The sequence below is a fragment of the Bufo bufo genome, chromosome 5 (assembly GCF_905171765.1).
Source record: "Bufo bufo chromosome 5, aBufBuf1.1, whole genome shotgun sequence".
NCBI lineage: Eukaryota > Metazoa > Chordata > Amphibia > Anura > Bufonidae > Bufo > Bufo bufo.
This window is the reverse complement of record NC_053393.1, coordinates 139,369,863-139,379,176: the sequence shown is the minus strand read 5'-3', so window position 1 is coordinate 139,379,176 and position 9,314 is coordinate 139,369,863. Positions and strand designations below refer to the sequence as shown.

At 49.0% G+C, this 9,314-nt stretch overlaps 1 protein-coding gene across 2 annotated transcripts; it reads right to left on the bottom strand.

Annotated features, from left to right (window-relative positions):
- Nucleotides 1-3,677: 3,677 nt before the first annotated feature.
- On the bottom strand, nt 3,678-7,762 carry SNAI2 (snail family transcriptional repressor 2). Of its 2 annotated transcripts, none has more exons than XM_040433008.1 (3): nt 7,305-7,762; nt 4,942-5,481; nt 3,678-4,276 (listed from the first exon to the last, which is right to left on the bottom strand). In XM_040433008.1, the coding sequence occupies exons 1-3, from the start codon at nt 7,381-7,383 to the stop codon at nt 4,095-4,097; spliced, it is 801 nt and encodes a 266-aa protein (XP_040288942.1). In that variant the 5' UTR covers nt 7,384-7,762; the 3' UTR covers nt 3,678-4,094. The 2 variants fall into 2 exon arrangements, with proteins under 2 accessions (XP_040288942.1, XP_040288940.1); XM_040433006.1 differs by having other exon boundaries at nt 4,942-5,484; nt 7,305-7,751.
- Between the last annotated feature and the right edge of the window lie 1,552 nt (nt 7,763-9,314).

The window sequence follows — 9,314 nt, the reverse complement described above, 5'->3', positions numbered from 1 at the left end:
ACATGTCCTCCCATTAGGATATGTTGGCTAATCTCTCAATTTTACACCAGTTTGAGGGCTTAGTAAGACCGCAGAGTGCACCTGTCTTTGTTATTGTTATATTATTTTTACTGTTTATCACATCCACACATTTTCTATCCTGTGTAGGATGTCCATTGTGGTACTTGTGGTCCGCTACAGGCATCCTCCATTGTATGCATTTTTGCTGTGGATTGCCATTAGCAGCGGACCACAAGTGCAGGATCTGCCCCCCCCCCCCCGGTATAGATGCACCACTGCATATGGGGTTGAGCACTTCCTGCGGACCAAGATGGATCCATCCGTACACACAATGTAAGTCAATTGAGACGGATCCATTTTCTGACACAATAGAAAACGCATCCGTCCCCCATTGACTTTCAATGGTGTTCATGATGGATCTGTCTTTGCTATTTTAAAGATAATACAACCGGATTCGTTCATAATGGATGCAGGCGGTTGTATTATCATGACGGAAGCGTTTTTGCTGATCCAGGACGGATCCAGCAAAAACGCTGGTGTGAAAGTCGCCTAAGACCTCTCCTGATCTGATATTGATGGCCTATCTTGAGGAAATCAGAAAACCCCCTTTAAATGTCATCAGATAGAGGGAAGAGATGATGGGAAGAGTATTTCTGCTCAAAACGCTCTATTACGCTCCACAGTTTGCAGGTAATAAATATTATATTGTATTATAATGTCACCAGCCTCAGATGACAAATGATGGCTATAAGGATTGTCCCGTCTATTAAAGTTTATAGGAGTCTCTATTAATATATTTCAAATGGGAATCTAATTTTGGGGATACAGTAGCTGCCAGCTTTGACTTCCCTGAAGCTTATGTTATTCCAGCACTGCAGCAGCAGAGGCGCTGCTAATGGAGGGGCACAGAGAAGGGTCGGGGATCCTAAGGCTACTTTCACACCTGCGTTAGGTGCGGATCCGTCTGGTATCTGCACAGACGGATCCGCACCTATAATGCAAACGCTGGTATCCGTTCAGAACGGATCCGTCTGCATTACCATGAACAAAATGGATAATGATAATGCAAACGGATCCGTTTTGACTTACATTGAAAGTCAATGGGAGGCGGATCCGTTTTCAATTGCACCATATTGTGTGAGTGAAAACGGATCCGTCCCCATTGACTTACATTGTAAGTCAGGACGGATCCGTTTGGCTCCACTTCATCAGGCGGACACCGAAACGCTGCAAGCAGCATTTTGGTGTCCGCATCCAGAGCGGAATGGAGGCGCAACGGAGCCAAACTGATGCCTTCTGAGCGGATCCTTATCCAGTCAGAATGCATTGGGGCTAAACTGATCCGTTTTGGATCCCTTGTGAGAGCCCTGAAACGGATCTCACAAGCGGACCCAGAAACGCCAGTGTGAAAGTAGCCATCTGCGTTCACATTGGTTGCAGTCTTCGGCCATGGGTCTGCTGGACCCCATGATGTCAGACAGCTCCTTCAAAATCTGCCTACAAATATCTAATGTTGAGGTCCAACCTGTCAAGGTAAGTCCAATATCACAAGATCAATCAGCCAACTAAAATCTGGATCCACCCAGTGGGCAAATCTCCAATATCTGTGGTTTTGGCAGTAAGGCAGGTGTTGCCAATATACTGCTTACAAAGAGGTGACAAACTAATGTCACCTGTCATCTCACCATAAAGACATGTCAATTAGAAAAACTGAAAGCCAGGGCCACCTACTTTGTCAGGTCTGATAAGTGGCGTCACAAGTGAGACAGTATACATGTGATTTTGTATACATTAATATACTTGTTAAATCTATATCTCTGTATTATAGGGTATTACAGCGCACATGAACATTAGTAATATGTGCACCTATACAATGCGCTGTGCAGCAATATAGCGTACCCCCCCCCCACAGCCTGACTGTGGTGTAGGTTTACTGACTGTAACTTGTCCGCCCCATCATCACTACTTTATGTCGCGAGTCTCCTCGTCTCATTGAATTTAAATTCACATTTTTTTTCTTCAGATTTGAGCCCCTTTAAGCTGGCAATCAGCTAGGGCGACACGGCTACTTTTAATCATGTGACACCAAGATCACAAGGTCGCCCTGCAACATCGCAAGTAATGTTGGTGAATGTGGTCGCTTTATAGCTCATCGGATAGGTCATCAACAGTGATGGCCAGTTCGCATGGTTTCTCCCGCGAACACATGCGGGCTGCCATCTTTTTTCACAAGTCCGGCGAGCCACAGGTAAGCCCTTACCTGTGCCTGTGCGCAAGCCGGTCTGAAACAAGTGCGGTCAGCGGGAGCAGGCAGTTCCGAGAACAGCCATCGAGGGCCTTTATCGGGCTGTTCTCGGAACTGCCTGCTCCCGGTGACCGCATTTGTTTTCAGACCGGCTCGCGGTACAGGTAAGGGCTTACCTGTGCCTCGCCGGACTTGTGAAAAAAGATGGCAGCCCGCATATGTTCGCGGGCGAACCATGTAAACTGGCCAACACTGATCATCAATATTGGGCTGCCGCGCCTCCGTAATCGATATAGTGTGAGGAGTTGGAGGCAGACAGCGCCATACACTGTGCAGTGGCCGACCTGGGGTATTGCAGCTAAGCTCCCATTTAAATAAATAAGTATGTCGGCTCCAGAAACTACACAGTGTACAGAACTTTCTGCGTCAGTTCCGTAGACGGCTAGTTTCTGATGCCGCGGCAGCCCAAAACATCTGGTCGATGGGGGTGCTGATACTGATGAGCTATCAGGAGGATCGCTCAGCAATATCTGTAGCCCGCAGAACCAGTGTGATGCAAATCCTAAATCTCACGACTCGCACGACCCTAAAACAGTCATGCGACTTCGATGCAACAGCAAGCCACACATTTTTTGGGTTGTGCGACTTGCAAGGGACTTGATCTTGTGCAACCAAAGTTGCTATGTAGCCCTGACCTTAAGGTGGCCATACAGATTAGATGAACATCAACCGAACCCGACCATCTAATGTCTATGGCGGGGTCCAGACTGAGATACCAAGAACAATCGAGTTCTCGTGGGGGATAAGCCTACACCAGAAGTGTTGCCACCAGAGGCTTTCCCTATTTAGTGTACGACCACACGGCGTGGTCATGTCGCATTGTTTCTTCTGTCTAAATAGTTAATGGCACCCATGAACAATACAGACCGACTAAACAAAGCGGTCTGATTAGTTTAATTAGGGATCACTGCAGTCATGTAGCAACCACAACTTGACTTAGGATACTAAGAACACATCCGTGCTTGTCCATGCCGAGCATGCAAGTGCTGAGGGGGATTGGGGGGGAATAGCTGCTTGTCTGACAGCCATCCAAGATTTATGGACACCTGATTACAAGCAATGTCAATGGCTTCTTCCAGCCCCTCCAATATAAAACGAAAACTACAAATAATATATATCCAAAACAATTTCATTTATTAAAAAAGTCTAGAAAAAGATGCATTCTCACTCCTCACAGACGCGCGCCCACTCACTCTACACACATATAAAAATAGAACAATTTACAATATATTCACATATTTTACAAAACTATTATAAAAAAAAGGCACAGAAGGGTTTACGCCGAGAAGGCTGAAAATGGACAGAGCATTTTCTTTGTGCACTTCAGAAGCTAAAGTTTTGCCCTCTGGTAAACCCCCATTTTTGCACTTGCTCCCATAATAAAACTTTTAACCGTGCAGAAAAGTCCAGTCGTAATGAACGCACAAGTCGTAAGGCATGGATTCTGTTTGGCTTCCGCTGAGATTGGCAAGAACATTTGCATGGTGTAAAGTCTTAGGAGAAGGTCCATTGTCCTATCAGTACAACGCGAAGACACACGTACGGCCTAGAAGGCACCTGAGATATTGTGGAAGAAAGTCACCAATACTATCCGGCTGAAATGATTAAGGCAAGAAAGGTCTAGAGATAACTGAAGCCTGTGGTCCATCTGGATCTTTTCATCTCTGACTGCTGAAGACGCTTGGAAGACTTGGTTGGGTTGCATTGGTCAGAAGAGGTAAAATACCTTTGGCAAGAACCTGGAATGAGCTTTTGGTAGTCCTGGTAAACATGTGTAGACTGGAAAGGCTCAGTGCGCTATACAGCAGCCTGACTCCTCGTGCTTGTGGAGCAGGGACATTCTGGAGAAGGTTTTGGAACAACTTTTGCACTGATATTTCTTCACATCTGAATGGGTTTGCAAGTGGGCTCTCAGGTTCGACCTGTCCGCAAATGCTCTGTTGCAATGAGGGCATGAGAAAGGTTTTTCTCCTGCAAGGGAAAACCAAGATATAAGATACACACATCTATATATACATCTATGTACAGTTTCCTCAATCTGTGCTGATCTGTAAGCATGGTGCCTCAATGACTGACATGGGATCACCCCCTGACCACAACATGTGTATGGAGCATGTTCTCTCCAGGTGTTCCCATAGACATATCAATCTACTCCTCAGAAAATTGAGTGAAGTAGATGAGAGGGTAGAGAAATGGATATAATATGTACCCTGCTACACTATAGACCAGCTGTAGAACTACAGGACTCTGCATGTCCTGGCCACATAGGACATTTTCCATATTCCATGCTGTCCTAGATCTGGTGAGTAAGCATGACGGAACTTCTCCTGGGGCCTCTAAGTACAGTTGGACACCTTGGACATTTGCAGATCCGATATAAACACTACAGTCGTTCTTATCTAATGGGTCCACAAGAGCAGAATTATCATCTATGAGCAGAACATGGAGAAAGTATGGGCAGATGTTGATCAGTTGTAGCAAATAATGAGATAATGATCCTCCCTGGTTTCTGCTGACATATCATGGACCAGTTACATGAAATGATTGGCATTGTAATAGGGTAGAGCTCAGGATTTCCACATACATATACAAATATATAATATATATATATATTATACGAGTAGTCTATATCTCACCAGTGTGCGTCCTGATATGTCCCTGCAGTAGCCAGGGCCTGGAGAAGGCCTTCCCACAGATCTTGCACACACATGGTAAGGTGTGGGTCCTGATGTGCATCTTGAGGGCTCCCAGGCTGACGTACTCCTTGTCACAGTACTTGCATGAGAAGGACTTCCTTGCCTGGGCATCGCAGTGCAGTTGCTTGTGCTTGGCCAGTCCGGAGAAGGTGGAGTAGCTTTTAGTGCACAGGCTGCACTGGAACTTCTCAGCCTCTATGGAATGGGGGTCGCACAGTTTAGCCTGGAGCCGCTCTTCCTCGTCACTGAGGGGACTTTCAGAGCCGCTGTGGTCCTTGGATGAGGTGTCGGACTGAGGGGGGGGACTGACCCGTCCCAGCGACGAGGGGTAACCGGAGAGGGGCGACAAGTCACTGGGTAGGGGAGGGGGGAGCAGGCTGGTCCATACTGTGATAGGGCTGTAGGCGACGGAGCTGAGGAGGTCTGCTTGTGGGATGACGGCCACCGGGTACCTCTCATACAGGAAAGGTGAGATCAGAACTGCTGCGTGGAAGGAAAGACACAACGTATAAGTATTGTACGCAGGTGACAAAGAAAATATACATACATGAGACCTAGCAGAGCTGGATTTGTCATCATGTACTGTAGTAATCTGCTGTCCTATGGAAAACCATTGTGATGACAGGATGAATTGTGCCAAATGACAAACTCAGTGTCTCTATGCAATCCCATGTACATGCACACAGTAATATACACTAAGGTAGTGTGTTGTCACTTTCTCCTTCCAGCCCCAGGACTTGTCATGTAGCCTGCACTAGTGCTAGTCCTGTATACTGTCCAGTGTGTCTGAGGTCCCAGACAGCAGTCCCATGCACACAGTAATATACAGTAATACAGGACTTGTAGCCTGCACTAGTGCTAGTCCTGCACACTGTCCAGAGTATATCTGAGGAGTGGTCCCAGCAGCAGTCCCATGTACATGCACACAGTAATATACAGTAATACAGGACTTGTAGCCTGCACTAGTGCTAGTCCTGCACACTGTCCAGAGTATATCTGAGGAGTGGTCCCAGCAGCAGTCCCATGTACATGCACACAGTAATATACAGTGAAGCATGCTGCCACTTTGTAGCCTGCACTAGTGCTAGTCTTGTACACTGTCCAGTACATATCCCAGCAGCAGTCCCATGTACATGCACACAGTAATATACAGCAATACAGGACTTGTAGCCTGCACTAGTGCTAGTCCTGCATACTGTCCAGAGTATATCTGAGGAGTGGTCCCAATAGCAGTCCCATGTAGCCTGCACTAGTACTAGTCCTGTATTCTGTCCAGTGCATATGCCAGCAGCAGTCCCATGCACATGCACACAGTAATATACAGTGAAGCATGCTGTCATTTTCTCCGTCCAGCCTCAGCCTGCTCTAGTGCTAGTCCTGCATACTGTCCAGAGTATATCTGAGGAGTGGTCCCAATAGCAGTCCCATGTAGCCTGCACTAGTACTAGTCCTGTATTCTGTCCAGTGCATATGCCAGCAGCAGTCCCATGCACATGCACACAGTAATATACAGTGAAGCATGCTGTCATTTTCTCCGTCCAGCCTCAGCCTGCTCTAGTGCTAGTCCTGTACACTGTCCAGTGTATATATAAGGAGCGGTCCCATGTACATGCACACAGTAATATACAGTAATGCAGGACTTGTAGTCTGCACTAGTGCTAGACCTTTATAGTGTCCAGTGTGTATCCCAGGAGTGGTCCCAGCAGCAGTCCCATGTACATGCACACAGTAATATACAGTAATACAGGACTTGTAGCCTGCTCTAGTCCTGTATAATATCCAGTGTATATCTGAGGAGTGGTCCCAGCAGCAGTCCCATGTACATGCACACAGTAATATAAGTAATACAAGACTTGTAGCCTGCTCTAGTGCTGTATAGTGTCCAGTGTAGATCTGAGGAGTGGTCCCAGCAGCAGTCCCATGTACATGCACAGTAATATAAGTAATACAGGACTTGTAGCCTGCTCTAGTCCTGTATAATATCCAGTGTATATCTGAGGAGTGGTCCCAGCAGCAGTCCCATGTACCTGTAGCCTGCACTAGTGCCAGTCCTGTATTCTGTCCAGTCCTGCATATGCCAGCAGCAGTCCCATGTACCTGTAGTCCTGCATACTGTCCAGTGCATATGCCAGCAGCAGTCCCATGTACCTGTAGTCCTGCATACTGTCCAGTGCATATCCCAGCAGCAGTCCCATGTAATGTACCTGTAGCCTGCACTAGTGCCAGTCCTGTATTCTGTCCAGTGCATATGCCAGCAGCAGTCCCATGTACCTGTAGTCCTGCCTACTGTCCAGTGCCCTCACCTGCATGGCTGTCCAGTTCCCCATAGTTGGGTTTCTTGGAGGAGTTGAAGTGTTTCTTCACCAGGAAGGAGCGCGGCATTTTCAGTGCTGAGGAGAAGTAACGGTCCGTGCTGGCCGCCAGACCCTACAGCATGGTGTGCGGGCTGCACTGGATGGAGGACACTGCGGCCGCTGCACACACTGCTGGTAAATAGTCAGGTGCAGGGGGAGGCTCCTCCGCTCCTCCGAGTCCCAGCACTGTCCTGGGAGGGACCGCCGGGAAGCGGCCAATCACCGGTCCGGCCCCAAACTACTCGGCTCAAGTTTCACGTCCTCCCATCGGGACAGGGGAAGACTCGGTCTGTCAGAGAGCGGGATGCCAGTCTGCCAGCCAGTCTGCGGGCCGGGCACTCTCACCCTGCCATCCCCGAGAGAAGATCCCTTTACAATAGAAACAAATCGCACGTTCGGATTGTACGTCAGGTCTAATGTTCCCTTCCCCAGAGCGCAGCCTGTCAGTGACAGAAGTCATTCACCGGGATGTCACAGCTTCCCTCTCACAGCACCCAGCTTTCCCTCTCACAGCACCCAGCTTTCCCTCTCACAGCACCCAGCTTTCCCTCTCACAGCACCCAGCTTTCCAGACGTCACCACCCAGCTTTCCAGACGTCCGCACCCAGCTTTCCAGATGTCAGCACCCAGCTTTCCCTCTCACAGCACCCAGCTTTCCAGAGGTCAGCACCCAGCTTTCCCTCTCACAGCACCCAGCTTTCCAGAGGTCAGCACCCAGCTTTCCCTCTCACAGCACCCAGCTTTCCAGATGTCAGCACCCAGCTTTCCCTCTCACAGCACCCAACTTTCCAGACGTCCGCACCCAGCTTTCCCTCTCACAGCACCCAGCTTTCCAGATGTCAGCACCCAGCTTTCCCTCTCACAGCACCCAGCTTTCCAGATGTCAGCACCCAGCTTTCCCTCTCACAGCACCCAGCTTTCCAGATGTCAGCACCCATCTTTCCCTCTCACAGCACCCAGCTTTCCCTCTCACAGCACCCAGCTTTCCAGACGTCCGCACCCAGCTTTCCCTCTCACAGCACCCAGCTTTCCAGATGTCAGCACCCAGCTTTCCCTCTCACAGCACCCAGCTTTCCAGATGTCAGCACCCAGCTTTCCCTCTCACAGCACCCAGCTTTCCAGATGTCAGCTCCCAGCTTTCCCTCTCACAGCACCCAGCTTTCCCTCTCACAGCACCCAGCTTTCCAGATGTCAGCACCCAGCTTTCCCTCTCACAGCACCCAGCTTTCCCTCTCACAGCACCCAGCTTTCCAGATGTCAGCACCCAGCTTTCCAGATGTCAGCACCCAGCTTTTCTGATCTCATCACCCAGCTTTCCTTATCACATCACCCAGCTTTCCCTAATCCATCACCCAGCTCTCCCTATCCTATCACCCAGCTTTCCCTCTCACAGCACCCAGCTTTCCCTATTCCATCACCCAGCTTTCCCTCTCACAGCACCCAGCTTTCCCTATTCCATCACCCAGCTTTCCCTATTCCATCACCCAGCTTTCCCTATCCCATCACCCAGCTTTCCCTATTCCATCACCCAGCTTTTCCTGATGTCAGCACCCCGCTTTCCCCATCTCTGCACCCGGCTTTCCTTATCCCATCACCCAGCTTTCCAGTTGCAGAGAGAGCTGTGCCTCTAGGTGTAATGGCAGCGCCCCCATTGCTCCTAGAGGCTCATTTGCATATATTAAAGCATCATCTGCTGACAGATGCCGTTAAAACGCTGTTTTTACAAGGCTTCCTGCCACCCAGCTTTTCTGAGGTTGGTGCCAAGTTTTTCTTAACCCTGCCCACTGTCATGGTGGCACCCATTTCCTGCCTCCGTGTCACAGCATCTGCTCAGCTTCGCTTCCCTCAGTCTATGGCAGCCTCTCCTATTACTATTATGCTGGTCTTGAACGCTTCGTCCTATGCCCCCCCCCCCCCGCCCATGGTGCCCTCATTAGAAATAATGCCCCCCTTTGTGCT